The sequence below is a fragment of the Camelus dromedarius genome, chromosome X (genome assembly GCF_036321535.1).
Source record: "Camelus dromedarius isolate mCamDro1 chromosome X, mCamDro1.pat, whole genome shotgun sequence".
NCBI lineage: Eukaryota > Metazoa > Chordata > Mammalia > Artiodactyla > Camelidae > Camelus > Camelus dromedarius.
In genome coordinates, this window is record NC_087472.1 from 11,849,493 (window position 1) to 11,870,274 (window position 20,782).

Genomic DNA, 20,782 nt, shown 5'->3' on the forward strand with positions numbered 1-20,782 from the left:
GAAGACGGGATGAAACAGTGAAAGGAAAGTAACACTGCACTGGCAGGAGTGGATGGGAGGAGAATGAAGAACTCTACAAGTGGTAAACTGAGTACAGGAAGTCACTTAGAGGAGACCATAGTTAGCCAACAGTGTGATGGATATCGTCACTCCAGCTATGTGCCAGGTGCAAATCCATCCCGTGCCAGGTAAAACCACACCAACTGGGTTACAAATGGTCTCCAGTAAAGGGGAGTGAAGGTACAAGTGTCTCATCATTAGAAACCCAACTTGGTATTTCTTGACCATCTGCAAATTATCCCTCTTTCCCTGAAATGTCACCATTATGTACTGCGCCAGCTGGGTATCAGGGCTCTGTGGGCAGGTTTAAATCCAAGCCCCAAACCCTGGCACTCCAAAGAAGACTCCAAGCAACTTCCCAAAAAGACAGGAAAGTTGGAGGCAAAAGGCACAAGTGACCCAGTGATAATCACTTAAACCATCTGAGGAAGAGGAAGAGTCTCGGAATCTCCCCTTACCTAAAGCTCCGGCAGACCGATAGGGTTGGAGAGAAAAAGAGAAGGCACAGGCTGGGATCTCTGAGAGCAGGTGGAGTTCGTGGTGGAAGATGTCCCTTAGGAATCAACAACTGGGAAAGGAAGAGAGGGGAGGGAGAGGGGGGATTGGGCGGAGGGAGAAGTTGAACTGTGATGCAGGCCCAGTCAATGACTTGGCCAACCAGATGGGGAGCTCTGGAGTGAGTGCCCTCTGTCAGACAGGCTGCATTAATTCCAGTGGCCAGGCCCCTCTCACTTGGGTGTGGGCTGCCCCAGGAAGGACAGGGCCTCCGGTGAAGTCAGGGTTCTGCAGCTGAGGACTGACCCTGGAAGAGCTGACATCTCGAGGCTTCCCCTGCCACTCTCCCTGCAGCTCCATAGGAGGTCCTTTCTGGAAGGGGGATTCATGTGCCCCGTGGGCTCCCTGTCTCCCACGCAGGGGGTCAGGAATTGACAGAAGACAAAAGAAAGCCCCATAAGCCCTGAGATCTCTGTTCTTGCTCTAATGCTTGGCTTTATTTTAAATAAAGAGAAATTTTAGAAACACTAATTATTCTGTAACTTCCACAAAATATGCAGTGTCCTGGAGCAGGAAGAGCAGGGACTTTGGAAACAGAAGGTCCTGTTTGAGCCTCAGTCCTGGGTGTACCTTTTTACTGCAATCTTGGCTAAGATGTTTCACCTCTCTGAGCTTGTTTTCTCATTTGGAAAATGGAGATAATAACAGTTATTCATTCAGAGGGTGCTTTGAGTATAAAATGGCATAGTCTGGATAAATATTTAGTGCAGAGCAGGACATCTAGTAAATTAAATAAACAGTATTACAGTGATGTGCCTTTGATGTGCCAGGCATGATGTGAACTGTGCGGTGGGCATGGGGGCAGTGCATCTCAGGAGAGTTTAACCTAGTCCTTGTCATCCAGGAGTTTACAGTCTTGTTGAGGGTTCAAGATATAGGCAAATGGAAGTGTGCTAACAACTTTCTACTCTATCCAAGAATTTCGCAAGAAATAACATTTTTCTGCCTGAAGTATTTGCTGTTAGTGTTGCAGTAGAACCACTCGAATGGAGGCAAGAGCAGGATTTGAAAATCTTCTGGAAGCTGACCTGGGCCGAAGTCTTTTGTGTGTTTTTGCTGGGAGAGCCGGTGCTGCCCAGTGACGTTCCTTGTTGGGGAGTGAGAGTGAATCCTGGAACAAGCTCTCGCTCATTGTTTCCTCCTTCATGGGAGAAGAAAGGGACAGAACATTTAAATTCCTGACAGGCATCCCAACATTGCACTACCATGGTCTCAATGTGCGATTTCAAGGCAGAAGATCATATATATGTTTGGTGTAGATTGGAAAGGTCTTAGTGCTAAGCTGTTTTCGGATAAATCATTACATCTCTCTGTCTTACAACTTTCCCCTACTCTAAAGACCCTTTCTGCTCTATAGAAGAACAAGGAACGGAGTTGACTTGGTCCAAAAGTGATTCTGGGATTCTCATTTCAGTTACCTACTGCTGTGTGTAACAAATCACCCCTCCCAAACTGAATTGCTTAAAGCAACCATTTTGCTTACAATTCTGTGGGTTGGGGATTTGGACACGGTGCCACAAAGATGGCTCTTTTCTGCTTGGTGAATTCTGCAGCCTCGCAGCTGAATGGCTTGGAGCTGGCTGGGATAGCTTGACGGGGGTCACATGTCCGGAGCTTCATTCCTGCTGTCAGCTGGGTTCCTCGGTTCTGCACGCAGTCTCTCCACAGAGCCTCCTTATGCTTCTTCACAACATGGGTGTCAAGGTATCTGCCTTCTTATGAGGAGGCTGGCTTCCCCCAGAAAGAGCAGAGCTGCCCAGTCTCCTAAAGGTTGGCTGGGAGTTGACACAGCATCACTTCGGCCATATCCTTTTGGTAACCACAAGTTATAAGGCCAGCCTGGATTCAGGAGGACATGACCTCTAGAGGGTGGAGTGACATATGCATGAAGGATTAGGAGAAACTGTCGGTCACTGTTCCAGTTACTATTTCTGCATAGCTTATCACCCTAAAGTGAGTGTGGCAGCTAAAAGCAACCATTTAATTTTGCTCATAGTGTTATGTATGGATCAGGGGTTTGAGAAGGGCGCCACTGAAAAGTTCTCCACTGTGAGGTGTCTCACAAGGTGGCAGTCAGTTGTCACCTGGGGCTGTAGTCATTTGGCGATTTGACTGGGCTAGACATCCAAGATGGCTCTCTTGCTTGGCTGGCGGTCAATGCTGGCTGTCGTCTGGGAGCTCAGGTAGCACTGGAAGCTGAAGAGCCTAGATGTGACCTCTCCACCATGGTGGTCTCAGGGCACGCTGACTTCATGCCGGGTGGCTGGCTCTCCCTGGAGCAAGCATCCTAAGAGGGCCAGGCAGAAGCTGCATGGCCTTCTGTAACCTAGCCTGAAATGAATAGAGCATTGCTCCCGCCATACCCTATAGACTGAAGCGGCGGCCAGCCACCCAGAATCAAGGCGACTAGGCCTAATGCTCACCTCGCAATGGCCGTGTCACGCTCACATCTTTGTAGATGATTTTACCCAGCGCTTATGTCACACAGATTCAGTTCACACCTGATTCTGATAGAAAGCCATCGTAAATCATGACGCCGATAAACACTGTAGGCTTTGAATCAGAAATGGATCCTTTCAGGGCGCTAGCATTTGGATCTCAAAATTCAGATTGCCAAGATAGGAACTTAAAAATTAAAGTTACTTCCAACTCCCAGACTTGGCCCACCGGGCCCTTCTTTATCTCGAGTACCCCGGCTGGAAGTGTAGCTTTTGCCAGGCTGCCTCCTTCTGAACCAGCTTCCTCTGTGAAGTGTTTTCACAAAGGAAAAACACATTTGGTCCAGTGAGAAGCCATCTTGTCACTGAACCGTCTAATTTGGTGGTTCCTGATGACAACGGCTCTGCACTCAGCCAGTCCAAATCTGCCAGGAAAAAGCCCTAAGTGTATCCCCACTCACCCTCACTTTACCCTCCAGCACAGACAATGGAACCGCATGGCATCTTGCCCAGAAGCATTGCTCAGAGCTGCTGGAGGATGAGCAAATGTGGAATCCAGAGGCTGGTGTCTTGAGGCATCTGGGGACTGGCATGAAATAGACACCAGGGAGATGGTAGGGCCAAGAGGATGAGACTTTCAGGACCTTTTCCACTTTTCTGCCGAAGACTCAAGCCTCTGCTCTTTCCTTCAGAAAACAACCTGGCCCTCTTTAGAGGCATGACCATGTGGCCTTTTGTTTTAAAATATTGCTTTAGTTCCAGGACTGAGTTACTTGACTACACATGGTCACCCCTGTATCCCATTTTGTAGCCGGTATATGGAGTTCTCTCTCATAGAAGGGGCAGAGACCGGACAGATGGTACCATTTGACCATAGTGACAAAGCAGACAGGAGAGAAGGGATTAGAGGGTGCAAACTGCTAGACTGAAAGTGAAGGAACTTCTACCTCTGTGGGACGGGGCAGAAGAAGTACCACAGACTCAGCTCAGGCTTTATTGAGATGCTTCAAGACTGAGTCTGTCTGGCGGTGGGGAAACGAACACCCTCTGAATGCCCTCACACAGATGTCCAATCTTCTTGCCAATCATCCCAAAATACCAAGGAGCTTGTGGGCTGGATGCTGGAGCGTGCCTTTTTCTGAGCAGGTACCAACAACATTCTGTTCATATGAAACATCTCACAGGGCTTTGAGCAAGGGAAAGCCTCTACGCCTTTCACAAAAGAAGCTGCCTGTGACCTCCCCAAGCAGGGTCTTCAGAAGCTTTGTTTAGATGAAATTGCTTGTTCTGGCCCTTGAATATTCATAATCCTTGGTATCTGGCGTGAATGCCTTTATGACGTCATTGATTTGCCCCTGTGTGGACACACATCACTATATTGTTCTTGTATGAGGTGTCTGTTTTCTTTCTCTTCTGATTATTTCTTTTGCAGAATGGTTTATGGTGAAGAAAAACACTTAATTTTACTGGTTTGTGTTCATGGACAGACAGACTCCACTAATGCCCCTAAACAGACATCTCTTCAACTTGCCTCAATCATATTAACTAACCTAGGTTTAGTCATATGTTAAGTATTACTGTCCTTCCAGGAACAAGTTGAATCTGGCTTCCAGCTGGAAGTTGCCCTTGTTGGAGGTACCACTGGTGATAGGGCACGGGAGGTGGGGATGTCTTATCTGTGCAGAGAACTTCCCTGGAAATTTTAACATGTCAGGGAAGCTGAGGCACTCAGGATGGACACCATGCTTAATAACCCCCAAGACAGAGACCGACCCTTTTCCCAAAAGAGGGTCTTGTTGCTTACTGGGGTTAGGTAGACAAAGCAAATGTTATGTGTGCACAAGAGAGGAGTGCGTGCGTGCGTGTGTGTGTGTGTTTGTGCAGAGTTAAGGGAGTTTGAAAAGACTTACGGGTTTAGGATTGGCAGATAGAGCCAGTGAAAATGTGTTTCCACCTTCCTTTCTAACAGACTGATAGGAGTGAGTGTCGAGATACCATGTGGTCTAAGCAAAGAGCACTGAAGACAGACCCACCTGATTTCCTATCCTGGCTCTCCTAGTTTTTTTTTTAATCCAGGCTCTTCATTTAGCAGCGACCTGAGTGACCTCTGGGCAAGTTACCCCTCTAAGCCTCAGTCTCCTCATTTGTAAAATGCAAATAACACTTCCTAGGACGATTGTGAAGATGAAATAAGATAATGGTGCTTGGCACAGGGTAGGTGCTATATCCGTGGTAACTGACTATTATTGGGTGTAAACTGAGGACTCCTTCCCCTGTTCCCCTTCATCTTTCCTCTAAACCCACCTCAGTTTCTACCCCATTTGAATTCTGGTCATTTGAAGAGAAATTTCTTCTTTTCCAGAGTACTGATATTAATGATCTAAACTTGGGTTAGATAATCACATTGTGTCATCAACCTCCAGATTATTAGATATTATTTACAAGAAAAATAGGCCTGGAGTTCCTTCCAGACCAAGGACAGAGGCTGCAAATTGAATTTACAGGGTTGCCGACCTTTAGACCCGGGCTGGAGGCAGGGGCAGCCCACTCTCCTGGTCTTGAAAGCCACAGCAGGCTCTTGTAATTGAGTTACCGCCTGGGATTCAGTAGGACTAATCCATCTATATAATTTCTTCGCCTGGCTTAATGCCATTAAGGAAACCGAATTAAGGAGCGGGTGGAGTTGAGTGGGACTAGGGGAAACGGATTTTCTGCATGGGAGTCGCTGCCCATCTCCACCGCCCGGCTGGAGCCTGTGGTCTGATTAATGGACAGCTCTGAGGACCAGTCCTGCCAGCGGCCACCCCAGTCCCTCAGCAGAGCTCTGGGCTTCAGGGTATCCGCGCGCGGAGAAGGGCCGTCGCGGAAAGGGATTCCCAGGACGTCTCAGGGTTACCCTGTCCCCCCTTATCTTTCCCTGGCACTTTCTCCTTCCCCATCCGCCTCCTTCTTGTATGATTTCTGAGCAGTTTTCCTCCTAGTTCAAATCTTCAGGGACCTTCCCTGTTTTGTCAGTAGTGTGCCCCAGGCGACATGTCGAACCCGTCAATCCTTCTCCAGCGCTCGCTCCTAGTCCCACCTCACTCCGTTTGCCTGGGGTGGGCCATCCTGGGTGATGGGCCATCCTGGGTGGTGGGCACTCCGCGCCTAGTTTGCCAACCAGAGCGACCAGCCCTAGGAGGAGGGGCCTGCGTGCTGGGGTGGGGGTGGGGATGGGGGTGGGAGGTGGCATCCGCCGCGGTCAGTTTCACTCTCTGCCCTACTGACACCCGGATCCCAGCGCGCCCTTCTCACGGAGAACCCGGCTATCTCAACTTGGGCGGCTGGCTGGAGGCGAGGAGTCGCTGACTCCTGGACTGAGATTTCACCGCTCGGTGCAGGCACTTGCCAACAGCGGAGTCCCCAAAGTGTAGGTGGCGACCAGCGCGGGCCCGAGCAGCGCGGCGGGGAAGGCGGGCGCCGGGATCGGAGGGAGGTGACGGGGGCTGGAGGGTGGCTGGGGGCGCCAGGCTTCGATCTCGGCGGCCCACGGTGCGAGTCCGCTCCGGCGGCGCCCGCGGGCCCTGCCTGCCCCAGAGGGGGCCGGGGGACGCCCGGCCGACACGCCAGCCGGCACTCCGCTGGGCTCGCGGGGGTTCTGCCAACCCGCGGCTGACGTCGGCGCGCCCCTGCCGAGCTCTCCTTTTACTACAGCCCGCAGGCGGCTTTGTGCCGGCCCCGCCCCCGCCGGCCCCCGCCCCCCGCGAGCCCACACCTTGCCGCTTATATAGAATGCGCCGCCGCGCCGATTCGCGGCTCTCTGGGACCCGCGAGTTCTTTGGAAGGAGAGCGCGAGCGAGGGAGCGGGCGAGCTCCGAGGGGGTGTGGGTGTAGAGGGTGAGAGAGAGAGAGAGAGAGCAGGTAAGGGCCATCGGTTCTCGCTACTCCGCCCGCCAGCAATTCGGGATCCCCCTTGGGCAAAATTATAGGAACCTGAAAATTGGTTCAGCAGAAAACAAGAGGCGACCCTCCCCTCTCGCTTCGCCGGCGAGGAGCTGCGCGGCTCTGCGGTGTAACAGGCTCACACGTTGCTCATCACATGTTCAAACATTTCCCTTTCGGGGAGGCTCGTTATTTTTAAGTGAATATTTTCGTCTTTGTTTTGATTTTTTTTTAAACCTTCCTCGGGGTTTTATTTCGATGGAGTTGGCGGCCCAAAGCGGATGGGGAGAGGCGGGGGAAGCAACCCGCCGGCGCGCGGGCAGCCCACCCAGGCAACTCCCCGTGCGGCCCGCGCCGGCCCAGCGAGCGGTCAGCGCGGAGCCCCGGAAGGCCGGCGGCCGAGCCGGGGAGTCCCGGCCGCACCTCTCGGCGGCCCCCGGGGTGGCGACCGCAGCTCTCCGCGGGCGGGCGGGTGGGCAGGAGAGGCGGGCGCGGGCGCGGAGGGAGCACCGCGCCGCTTTGTCTCTGCACTTCTGGAGCCAGGCGAGCGGCTCCTCCCGCGGCCGGCCGCTCGGGCTCGCGGCGGCTACGGCGGCGGCGGCGGCGGCGGCTCCTCCTTCACCCCTCTCCTTTCCTCCCCACTCTCTCGTAGGCAGCGGCGGCGGCGGCGGCGGCAGCGCTGGGGAAAAGCGGATTCCGCCCGGAGCAACACCGAGGGGAGCTCGCGGTCGCGACTTGCCGCCTTAAGCACTCTCCCAAGTCCCGCCCGCTCGGCGAGGACTTCCGTCTCCTGGCCGAACCTTGTCAAGCAAGCTGGGATCTATGAGTGGAAAGGTGACCAAGCCCAAAGAGGAGAAAGATGCTTCTAAGGGTAAGCCCGCCCGCTTCCCTTCCCTTGGTTGCCCTCGCACCCTCGCGTGCGCGCCGCCCTCCGGCGGCTCCCGGCCTCCCTCCCGGAGCCTAAGCCGCCTGTGACCTCTGCGACCCGGGGCGAGAAGGAGGGGGGGAGGGAAGGCGGGCCGCTGGGGTGGCGGGGGGTCTGGGTTTGCACCACTTTCCCTCCTTCCTCGTGAAACTGTCGCCCCGCGAGTGCCTCCAGCCTCTTCCACTCCCCCTCTGGACGCACCGGGGTGGCGCTGCGAGCAGACGAAGCTGCTGCAGCCCCGAGCGCCGGGAACAGCGCTGCCTGCTACCGGCCGGCTGCCCCTCCGAGCGAGTGTCTGTGTGTGCGTGAGTGTGCATATGTGTGCTGCGCGGGTGCAACACGGTGACATACTCAGGAATCTGCCCCATTAGAACCCAAGCTCGAATCCACTTGCAACACCCTCTCCCCGCCCCCAATGCAAACAAAGAGCCTGGCCGAGACGCAAAACCCCTCCCCCCACGCTCCTTTCCCCCTCACGCCCCCTACTCCCCAACTCTCTCCGTCCCCTCCCCAGAAGGCAGGAGCTTGCCACCTTCGACACGCCGCGTGCAAAAGTGAGCAATCCCGGTGCCCCGGCGCCGCCCGCGCTGCGCCTCGGCAGCGCAGCCAAGCCCCGGGAGAACAAAGGCTCTTGTCCCCTGGCCACTAGTGCCCAGAGGGAGCGGGCCTCCGCGAGAGGGAGAGAGTCCCCTCCCTCCGCTCTCGGGGGGTTAGCCCCCTTGCTCGCGGCGCCCGGCCACCGGTCCCCTGGAGAGCGCTTCTCGGCCTGGGGCCTCCCTCCGGCGGGTTGGAGAGGCGCAGCAGAGCAGGGCTCAGGCTGGGGAGAACTCAGAAGGAAGGGGCGCCCCCAGACCCCCACCAGTCCTAGCCATCGCCTTGCTGAGGACCTGGCTTGGCTCCGGAATGTAAACTGGAGATAGCATCCTTGGAGACCTTGGTGCAGAGAGAGGCACAGAGAGGGGGTGTGGTAGAAGCAGTGGGGAAACCGCAGGTGCCTTAGGTGCCAGTGTCCGGAATGGCCACAGAGCAGAGCAGGCGCCGGAGTGGGCTGGACCGGCCCTGAGGGCCCCACGCACGCTTGACCGCAGCGACCCATGCCGAGTCCACGCTGCTGCAGAAGTGGGGCTGCAGTGGGGGGAGCCCCAGCTTTCGTTCCCGGGGCTCCAGTTCTTCCTTGAGCCCTGGGGCTCCTTTCCCTCCCACTGCTTTCCCCCTTCCCTTTTCTCATCTCCTCCTCGCGTCTCCCCATCTCTCCGAGCTTTCTTTCCCGGGAGATTCTAGGGCAGCGTCAGCCCTCCCCCGCGGAAAGTTGTCAAAGTCTTCAGCTCAGGGCCTTTATCCTTGTTTCTAAATGGAGCCGGTTTTCTTCCAACTAGGCGAAGCGTCGACGGGAGGCGCGAGGAGTTTGTGGGGGAGGGGGGTTAGATCTGTTGTCCGAAGGGTCAGTGTTGCCGTTGACCTGCCACAAGACTCGAGTTCAGCCCCTTCGCACCCACTCCTACCTGCTGGCGCACAGATTAACTGAAACAGTTGCCCGGAAAGTAGAACTCTTGCTATACATTTCCAGAGCTTTCCTTCTCCTTGCGAGTTTAAACAGGCATTCATTTAAGAAAAAGTGACTTCCGGGTCATTAGAAGGTTTTGTTTTCCATAGAGGGCCCGGAAAGGTAAATGGAACTTTGGTAGCACCAAATTGATCTAGGCATCTGAGAGTGTTTCAAGTTTGTTTCTGGAACTTTGGTCCCTGATTTCCATCAGGTGGTTACCTAAGGTTTAATTTCAGGCTACCTTTGGAAGGACCCTGAAACCAAATTCATTCATAGAAAGTGAGATGCTGTTTTTGGAATATACTTTGTAATTGTCCAGAACAGTAATAACAAGCCTGGAAACATTAGGACAAGTTTCTGTAACTCAATAATGAAAATTTTTACTAGGTGTATGTCCTAATATTTTCTTAAGTTGACTCACTTGTCACATTTGAAACCGAATACCTCTCTGTAGGAATTGTGTAATTAGCATTTGGAATTATGGTTGTAATTAGAATAAATTAAAGTAATTTTACAAGGCAACTTTTAAGAAGGGAGTTTACTTTCCTGAGGAGATGGGAATCTTACGGCTGCTAAGAGCCCCATTTCTGCCTTTCTGTTGGTTGTTGAATTTAGAGCATTTTCAAAACGGAATGCCTGATAGCCCTTAATATTTTACCTTTTCAAGTATGTTGTCTTATGTGACTAAATCTTAAAGACTACTTTTTATGTTAAAGATGAACGATACCAATTCTATTTATATTTTTAAGCACTAAAGTTTATTGACCATATTCATGAAGAGGTTTGGTTATTTACAAATTTCCTATGTATAAGTCACTTTTGGATTTTTTTAAGCTAAGTGACTCGAACACACTGTGGGCAACATAGGATACAGGACTGAACCTTTAATAGGTACTTTGAGTATACACAATTTTGAACAATGGTGTGACAAATGACTGAATCAAGTCAAATAATTTATTAACAGTTTGAATGAATTTCATAATCCGTTTCAAAAGCTTACTGCTCGTTTAAATTTGGCCTCGCACCCCATCAATTGGGGTTTAAGCCCACAGCCTATCATAACTGTTTGGAAGATTATCAGAGTACAGGTTCCTTGAGTTTTTAGAGCACAGGAAGTAGGTAATCAGTAAGCTGCTTTGTGATGCTTAATGAAATAGAGCTATGAGAGCATGTAAATTGCTCATTTTCTTTATAAATGACATTTTCTTCAACTCATTGAAGTTAAGACCACTGACGGACAGTGAATGATCTTTTTGATAACCTTTTCAATAACATAGACAAGATAGATGGCCCTCTTTGGGAGGTGGGGATGGGAATCTTGATTTTATTTGAAACTATTAAAATGGCCTCTTGTGCAGCAAATCATCTTTCGTGTATTTATTTAGGCATTGCATAAACTTTTCAATTGGCAGATGTATATGTAGTTTGGGGCACTCAGCTCCCGAACAGGAGGACCTATTTCCATTTTAGGGAAGAAGAAAGCATAACATTTGTTTGTTCAAGCAGATACTCGCTTAGCTTTGACTCACTCTTCTCTACCTTGTCACTTAAGATCTTTTCAGCAGTTATCTGTTGGAAAAGCACTCAGTTAAGGCTGTGTGTCTGGTTTACTGCAACTGTGTTCCTGTGGCATTCGGAAAACGTGTAGCCTGTTACAGATAAAACCCAATCGTTTGTGGATTGAGTGAAAATGCTAGCCAATTCTCGATTTCAAAATTGTCTGGGTTTGTAGCCACCTGTTTGGAGTTGCGTGTGTTTTTTTCTGGCAACCCCTTCCCTTGTGCTTAGCCAGAGAGCCATCATATCCAGGCAAGTTTCAAGGCCATGTGGGCTGTGGGTTCTCTCTGAGATGGTCAGCACTGGCGTCAGGCTGGCTTTCTCCTGGCTGCCTTGTGATGGAGGACAGTTCCATGCTTAGTCCAAGAAGCCAGCCACTTACACAGCTGTTGGCTGTAAGGGATTACGGTGCCCACGTGTAATTATGGGCATAACTCATTTTCAGCTCACTTCCTGGCCTTTTCCAATAGTATCTCTAACCATACCGAAGAAAGACAGGGCATTGTGGTCAGGCAGCCGACATATCAAGTCTTGAACCCTGAATGCCATTCCAACAGCTCTTCTTGGTCTTGGTGGATTACTGCAGTTGCTTCCGTCAAGGCTTTCTCAGGCTTGGGCCAGGCAAAGCAGGTGTTCACAGATATTTCACCCACAAGAAATCATGACTTTGGTGACCTCTTATTAAAAACTAACAGTCATAATCTCCCTATTACTCACGTAGGGACTTGTTTTTTCACCTGGTGCATAAATCATCGTGGACCAGTGTGGTTTTATGGCATGTCATAAGCCCCATATTTTCTTTTGTGCTGAAGATGGTGGTGAGTGAGGCAGTGTGGCCAGAGAGACCTCCAATCAGAAATGTTAGTCTGTTCTAGATCTCTAATCAGAAATGTGAAGTCTGTTCTCAGGGATAGGTGCAGAAGACCAGTGCACAATGGCTCCAAATCCTCTTTATTATTATTTCCAGTGTTGGGCAGCTTCTTTACTGACAGGCTGGAGCAAGTGGGGGCAATTTGGGATACGGGTTAGGGGTGCTATATCTTCTCTCTTAGTTCTGCATCTTCTAAGTCTCTCTCCAGTACAGTTCAAATCGTTAAAAAGGGGTTAGGATGCGTCCTTGGGCTGGAGAGGTGAGTGAGGTTGGAATGGGAATGGATGTTGCAGGATGGGTGAGAGGCAGAGAGTGAGCTGTGAGGTTGTGGTCCACGCCTAGGGCAGGGAAATGTATGGTGGCCTTGAGAACAGGAATCAGGGTTTGGGTGGTATACGCTGGAGGGCTGATTTGTTAGGCAGTCAGTAGGGAGATGAAATTGTTAACATCCCAGGTCTCTTTGCAGCTGTGCTGTTTTATGTTCAAATCAACTCCTCATTCTGGGAATTACAATCAACACAGACAAACCAGAATGTGTTGCAGCTCTTCAAATATATCCAATAACAGGGCTTTCTAGTGTCTGCTTCATTATGGCTTATATTTTTGGAGTTGAGAAATTTGAAAGGAATAGAAGGTAATTGCTAAGATTAAACAATTCAAGGAGGAGAAAAAAAAATCCATGAATTAAAGTATGGCGGGTGGAGGGGATCCTACATGTCTGTTACCTTCCTAAGTGTAACATGATCTTTGAAATGCGAAGATTGGGCACATAATACAGTTTTAGCAATTAGTAGAGAAGACAAATCATTGTCTACAGTCACCAATTTATATTTCCCTATCCAGAAGATCCAGAAGACATGTTAGCAGCAGGAATTTTCAGCACAGGCTGAGGAGTGGGCTTGAGGCTCGTTGTCCTGTATAGGGCGGTTCATCCTAGTCAGTCCTCACCAACTTGAAATGTAGCGTATGGATTTGTGATATACCAGTTCCACAGACTCACTTGAATCAGATTTCTGACATTTTTAAAGATGGCATTTTATCACCTTGGTGAATGCCACATCTTGATGAAATATCTCTTAGGGGTGTGGATTTCTGGGCAAATGGCACTAATTTCCTAAAGAAAGTGAAATAGTACATAGTGATCATTATGATCACCACTCCAGCCTACAGGTCTAATTTCTCCTTGAATTGGATGGCCTTCTCTAAAGCCATGTTTTCCAGGGTATTAATCCTGAAAAGAGGGGTTTTATTTTAGAAAAGAGAGAAGTTCTTGATTCTTGGGGCACAATGGAAATGTGAAGGACTGTTTTTTTAGGGATTTGGGTTTGCAATAAACATGAAGCCTACATTGCAATGACTGTAGGTTGAGATGGCTGTAAAGCTGTTCTCTTGCCCTACTCCTGCCTCTGCCCTTGTAAATTACTTTTAGCATTGATTTTCAAATGGAAATGGTCTTAGTGTCACTGGCTAATGACCTTCCCCACAGGGGAAGGGCAGAGGGTAGGAGGTGTCCTTGCTGATTCTTAACTCTGGCAACACCCTTAGCTCCTGTGGGTGTAAGGTTTAGGTTGACATTCTAGGGGGTGCATTGGGGTCCGGCTGAGCTGAGTCGTTTGCTTCGCTTGTCTGCTCTCAGCCTTCTGCAAAGACTTCATATTTCATTCCGACAATCACTGGCCCAAAGGAATTCTCAGGTATACATGCCTGTTCTTTCTGGATAGTAGGGCCTGGGAAGAAAGAAAAAATCTGGCAAAAGGCAGGCCTGGTCAGAGGCCAAATTATAAAAGAGTTAATAAAAAAACATTTGTATGAGTCCAATTTCCTCGTGTGTAATTGAAGATTATACATAGTAATGTGCACACATCTTAAGTGTGCATCTCAATGACTTTTGACAAATGTTTGCACCCACATAATCAGCACCAAAATTATGATCTAGAATATTTTCATCATCCCAGAAAGTTTTCCTGTGTTCCTTATCTTTCCCCCTTAAAAGTCAACTACTATTTTGGTTTCTATCATCATACTGTAGTTTTGCCTGTATTGAATTGACTAGAAATGGAATCACGCAGAATGCACTCTTTGTCTCTGAGACCTCGCCCTCTCTCAGGTCAGCATGTTTTCTTTCCTGGTTGACACGCCTTCTCTTTGTCTTGTCCTCAGATTTCTGGGAAGACCCCCGCCTCCACCCTGCCCTACGCTAGGGCACTCAGTAGGGTCTTGTACTGGGCAGGCTCATAAGGAGTAATTTGTTGAATGATCTAGGTCAGGTAGGGAATTCCTTTAAGCCGCGGTATGTTTTATTCATCATTTAATAACAATAACAATAATGATAGCTACTATCATTATCATTATTATAGTAGCTTCTAAATTACCAAGCACTATTTACTAGGCATGCGTTATTTTTACATACATCTCATTTAATCCACATGACAGCCAAATGAAGTAGTGATTAGTATTTATGGACTTCAGGGATGAGAAAATTGAAGTTTAGGGAGATTATGTAGCTTGTATGAGGTCACACAGCTAGTGGGTTGCAAATTACTAGCACAGTGCCTGGCATTGAACTAAGGATTGTCAGAGACAGAGCTTTAACTTTAACTCCAAGGAATTAGTGTCAATGATTGACTTTCTGACAGATAAATTGGGGAAGTCACTTCGATTGGGGTCCTAAAAATAGTTTTTCTGAGCACTTACTATATGCCAGGGATTGACGTGAAATACCTTAATGGATTCATAACAATCTATCCAAGATGGATAGACATACTACTATTATTTGCATTTGACAAAAAACTGAGTCTCAGGGGTTGAGACCAGCCTGAGGCCACTCAGCTTAAGTGGTGGAGCGAGGGTTTGAGCCAGGTTTGACCGACTTCAAATGTACCTCTTAACCGCCGTATTATACTGCCTCCCTAGGCAACACAGGCCATTCTTTTCTAATCCAGGTTTGCACAAGGACAAAATTTCCTCCTGTTTGTCAGTGTGGACATGCTCAGGGAGAGTTAGCCTATACAGGCATAATTGCTCCAGGGCTGTGATCTTTGTATGATTCAGCCTAACAGATCTCTGAACATTTCTCAAGTGGCTTTTCCATACCAGGCACTGTGCCGGGCCCCGGGCATACAGAAATGAAAGAATCCCAGTCCTACCTTAGGGGTGCCCTTTCCTTCCTCTTTGGCCTTGGACAGTTTGACTTTATACTTTCCAATGTGCATCTCCCCTCACTTGGCCATGACTGTGACTTTCAAGATGTAAGCATCTGTCAGTTTGAAAATAATGGTATTTTCTCCCAGAACTGTGTCTGGGAGCTTGTTTCACCTGTATTCAAAAGATTACACTTCCTCTTAATTCACGACTGGGTAAAACTCCCAGTTGTTTACTTTTCTCCCATTACATGGCATATGCTTTCAGTCTGTCTCTGATCAGAATCATCTGTCTCATTTCCCTTCTCTTCCCCTCTCAGTCCTACCCTCTCCTCCCTCCCTCCCTTTCTCTCTACCTCCTTTTCTGCTTTTCTGCCCCCTCCTTTTCACATCAACAGATGTCAGTGGTTTTCATTAACTGAATGGGGTTCCTTAGGGTATGCTGGGCTCATTGGAGGATTCTCAGTTCTGGATTTTCTCCCCTGATAGCCATATTAACTTCAGTAAAAGAAATTCCCCTCCTTAAAGTGTAACTCCATGGAAGAAGCTTTTCACTACTTATTATATAACTCATTTTAAATGGAAAAATAAAGTGCGAGCTTTATTTTTCATACTGTTTATGCTGCCTTCAGTTAGATAATATTTCCAAAAATATATCTTCTTAATAGAGACACAGGCCTTGAACGAGCATATTAATTATAGTTCTCAAAGTTAGGACTCATGTAGTGTTTCTCTGTGCTGCGGAACCTATGTTTAACAGATACAATTAACAGTGGCGGGTCTATGGCATGGTTACAGGTAAGTTTAGTAACAAATGTGAGACCCACTTCTCAGATCCCTCCAAATTAGGTAGGTTGCGTTTCTACTGCTCTTGCACTGGGGGTGAGTAAACAGATCGAGCTCTTAAAATATTTATCTTGCTGTTAAAAGTAGAAGTAAACAACCTCAAGAAGGCAGGCTGAGCGCAGATCGTGAATATGCCTATAGATATTTTCAGAATCTTCTTTCAACCAGGACTTTGAAAGTATTGTGAGCTGACCTGCTTCTTTTGCCTTTGATTCTGTGTGTGTGTGCTGCTGGCCTCTCCCCTCGGGGGCTTTTTTGAACATTAAGACTTCCGAGAGCTCTTGGTTTTGCGCGTGGTTTTCGGAGCCATTCTCGGGTAAGCGGGACCAGCACTCCTCGCAGCTCTCGTTCCCGGGAGCATTTGTTTTCCGACCATGGGAACCGGACGGGAGCGCCCAACGGGCCGGTTAACCGGTGTCCGCCAGTCGCCGCGGATCTGGCAGGCGGGTTTATTACAAACCGGTGTGCTCATGAGCCTCGTGATGCGGCGGCTGCCGAAAAAAGAAACACGGAAAAGTTGTGTCACCGAAGGTGAAAGTTGGCGAAGAACGGCTCAGCGCCGGGCATGCATGACAAAGCCGCCTGCGACCGGCGGCGGGCGGCGGCGGGCTTTGCCCATCCGCTCCCCCGGGTGCCCGCGGCCCGGCCGGCTCGTGCGGGGACGCCGCGGGGAGAGCGCGGCCGGAGGCGGGGTGGGTGGGTTGGGGGGGCGCCGGCGGGGCGGGCGGCTGCGCCTGGGGGAAGGGTCCGGGCGCCCGCGGGCTGCCCGGGGCCTTGCGGTCTCGACCACCCGCGCTTTGCCGCGGCTGGGAGGCGGCGTTAAGATGGTGGCGGGGGGCGGGGCCGGAGGAAGCGTGTCCTGTCCCCCGCCTCCCCACGCCAGCCATTGAGGCGCCCTTGCTCAGGATACACCTGACCCACCCGCTGGGGCCGCTGAAAGGCAGATAACCCATCAAAGCCTTGAAGTCAGGACTTGGCCGAACACCAGGGCTTTCTGCTTTCTCTGTCTTCTGGTCGATGCTAATTCGGTTTCAGCTGTTCAGAAAACCTAGGCTGCATCTTGAGCACACCGCTCAGGACCGTTTTGTTTTTTATTTGTCTGCTTTTATATTGCTTATGTTTCGTGGCGTCGTTTTTTTTTTTTCCTCATTACAAAATAATGCATGTTTACTGGGGACGATTTGGAAAATCATAAAAGCATAGGGAAGAAAATTTCTCCCAAGGGTTGTCCTCCTAGGGTAACTTTTGGAAATTTTCCTTCCAGGCTTTTTTTCTCTTAATTTTATAATACAGACATACACATCTTTAAGCGTATATGTGGGATCATGCAGTAGATACTATCACCTGCTCTTTTTTTCGCAACATGTGAGAATGTTTTTCTATGTCATTAAATAATCTTCTACGCTGTCATTTTAGCGTGGGCACTGGATGTGGATTTGGGAGTGGCAAAGGAGAGATGATGATTTTGTGCCTGTGGTTGTGACAAGTTTTTCTCTACTGCCTTGAGAGCCTTCTCATTGGGCTCCACAAACGTTATTTTATAAACAAACATATGAGTATGTGCATATATAAAGATACGTATATGCATGTATGGATCTGTAAATATAAAATTAAGTGCATGTAGACAAATATGCGTGTGTCTAAATAAATACACAAATATGCTTAGAGTAAATCCTGAAAGAATACTAAACGGAATCTGGGTGGCTGGCTTGTAGAAGATGTATAGAGGATGCATATGCGTATGTATATTTATTTGTAGCTTCTATTTTCTCTACAGTGGACGTATATGATATTCACGATGTAATAAAATTAACATAAACAATATATTGCTTATGAATTGTCTTCAAATTGACTTCTCTGCTCCAGCTCCCACCATTCCTTGATCGGGAACGGTCTACCTATTGTTTCTACATTTTGCGATCCTTCATGTCCAAGCTTAACCCACATCCTCTAGGAAGCCTCTCTTCCATCCTCCCTACAGGAAATGCTTACCCCCTGCACTGGGCTTCTCCGTTGCCCATCTGGCAATGGCCATAGGTTACTCTGGATAAATCTTATGATTAACTTTTCATCTGGTTATATTTTATCTCCCCAACTAGATTTTAACCTCAAGGGCCCTTTTCACAAAAGAGATACTCGGGAAGTGTGTTACTTAGCCATGACGCTCAGCATCCTTCCTAGGTTTCTTTAAGTTGAAACTCCAAATCATATCATAAGCTCTTAGAATGACAGCAGCAATCCATCTGAATTTAATATTGCTCATTTAGTTTGGGGTATAATTTCTACAGTCGGTCATCTTCCATGTAAAAGAGGCTGCATGCTTAGAAGCATGGATTTGAGAGACTTGTATTCACATATAAGTTCCTCTGCTTAGGAACTTTCTAAGCCTCTCCATGATGGAGATAGTTATATTTATCTCCCATGTGTATTTTAAAGATAGAATGAGATAATGTATGGATAATATACATAGAATTTGGTCAGTGGTGGTATTGATAATATTACTAAAATAGTATTAGTAGTGATTTTCATATTGGTTATTCAAGTTAGAGAATTCTTATTTAACGGCTTGTTGGCTGTAGAAACAAATCTACAGATTCACACATCTGTCTGATAGTCATACTCCAATGTAATGGATTTTAGTTATTACAGTCGCTGGGGATGAGTTCCAGGACCCCCTCAGATACCAAAATCTGATGCTGACTCAACTTGTGCATGTGCTCCCAGTGTACTTTAGATCATCTCTAGATTACTTTTAAACTTAGAGCAATGTAAATGCCATGTAAGTAGTTGTAAATACAGTGTAAATGCTATGTAAATAGTTGCCTGCCTGTGGCAAATTCAAGTTTTGCTTTTTGGAACTTTCTGGAATTAAAAAAAATTCAATCCGTGGTTGATGTTGGTTGAATCCACAGATGCAGAATCTGTGGATCCAGAGCGCCTATTGAACTAATTCATGTATTAATGAATTCATCCGTTACTCAAATATTTGTTGAACCTCCTATGTGACAACAGTGAACAGAACAGATAATCATTTCTGCCTTCATAGAGCTGATATTTTGCAAGTTTACTTAGAGGAATCAGACTTTCAGTGCACAAAGCACTCTATCCCATGTTGGCGATATGTCCAGTAGTGAGTGACCTGGTGCCCATCTTAGCCATCCGGGCCCTAGCCAGTCCAAACTACCAAGGAGGGAACCTGGATGGAGTTGGGCACGGGTTATTGATCATTGGTCCGGGTTATTGATCATTGGTCCAGGGACCCTAGAGCTGAGATTCCTGCTTGGGCATCAGCATCGCCTCCCACCACGTGCATCCCCACCATGAGAATTTGATTCAGTAGATCTGAACATGGGGCTTAGGAACCCATATTGTTTATAAATCTCCTTAAGTGATTCTAATGCTCAGCCAATTAAGGGGCTTACTGCTCCTGAGCAGTGTTTCTCAAGCTTGTCGGAAGTTAACAATCACCTGTAGGATTTGTTTGAAAAAACAAAACAAAACAAAAAGAAAGGCTACCTCCTCCCCCTTATTTGCTGAATCAGAACTTTAGGAACAGAGTTTGGTAATGTGAATTGTAAACAAGCATCCGAGTGATTCTAATAATTGGGCAGGTTGGGGAAACATTGTCCTAGAGACATCAGAGGGCCCCTAGAAATTAGGTGTAAATGTGTATTTTTCTGGTGATGTCATCCATATTCAACAAATTCTCAGAGGGTTCAGTACCCAAAAGAGCACTGAGGTCTGTGCCCAGCATTGTCGTCCATGAACCACCCATGTGCATTGGGTCCTCGGTTTTCCCACTGTTACGCATCTTCCATCTGCAGATGTTCTGTTTGGAAGCTTCCTTTCTCCATTTTTGCTCCTCTTTTCTCTGTTATTGACAGGCTCACCTCCATTCGGCAATCCCTGCACAGCTTTGAGAATGGCGGAGGTCAATGCTGAAATATTTTGACCCTTCTGGGGGCTGGACCTCATTGGATCTTAATGTGGGTAGGCTAAGGGCGTGGGAGTGGGACTTCTTCGATATCCCTTTGCCAGTCCCGAGCAGGCGGGCAAGGGAATTCCCCTTCTTGGTACCACTTACCTGCCTGTATCTGGCAAGGGGGAGGTGGAGTGGGGAGTGTGAGGGTTGGACCAGGCCTAGGTGCACCCCTACTTTGTCTCCTCCAGGCACCAGGCTGGGTCCCTGTTGCTGGTTCACGACCAATCAAGTGCATTGACCTATTATTGCTAGTTACTTTGAGTTATAAATGGTTTTTATTTCCCCTCTGGAACTGGGGGGTTCAGTTTGTATAGAATGACCTGATTTGTATCACAAGAGCTTTTGAGACTTTGACAGATTTCATCATTTAGAAATCACAGGTTTCCCCCTCCCCCCACTGGACATAAAAGCAATCTTTGAATTTATGGAACAAAGAGCATGTCTTTAAAGGGCAATGTGCACAGAAAGGGAGGAAAGGGAAGTCAATCCATCCTCTTTCTGAGGCCACTGTCTCCAGATAAGTGACAAAACTGAACACCTTGAAAAATCTTGTATTGATTTTTAGTGCAGAGGCATCTCCCTAGGATCTGAAAAACCCGGTAGAAGATAATAAACTTGTTTCCCTGCCTTTGAGCCAGAAGTTGAGTTGCTTAGTTTCCATGGCTGGAAGAAATAAGAGTAGTTGCTCTACTGAGGGTACATCTCTTCTTGACCACATTGATAGAGATGAGGCTCAGGTTATGAAAGCCTCATGTAGACAGATTGGACTCAGATGGTGAATTGGGGAGGTAGCTGCAATATTGAAGGGGTTATTGTTTTAAGAAAAGGTTTTCTTTTCATAGCATCATCTCTGGTGTATCAGAATGTTACTTTTGGGATCAAGGATTACTTGAATAAAAATAAAGAAATAAAAACCAAGCCTAGAGGGTTCTTGTTGAAGC

General features: G+C 48.2%; 1 protein-coding gene across 2 annotated transcripts in view; it reads left to right on the plus strand.

The window, feature by feature from the left end:
• The first annotated feature begins 6,853 nt into the window (after window positions 1–6,853).
• Window positions 6,854–20,782, plus strand: part of FGF13 (fibroblast growth factor 13) — a 442,238-nt gene continuing 428,309 nt past the window's right edge. Inside the window, exons 1-2 of one of the 2 annotated variants that reach the window (XM_031445397.2) lie at window positions 6,854–6,953; window positions 7,627–7,845. In XM_031445397.2, the coding sequence (XP_031301257.1) occupies window positions 7,797–7,845 (49 nt within the window). In that variant the 5' untranslated portion in view covers window positions 6,854–6,953; window positions 7,627–7,796. The remainder of the gene's footprint in view (window positions 6,954–7,626; window positions 7,846–20,782) is intronic. The other variant, XM_064483315.1, reaches the window with a different exon arrangement.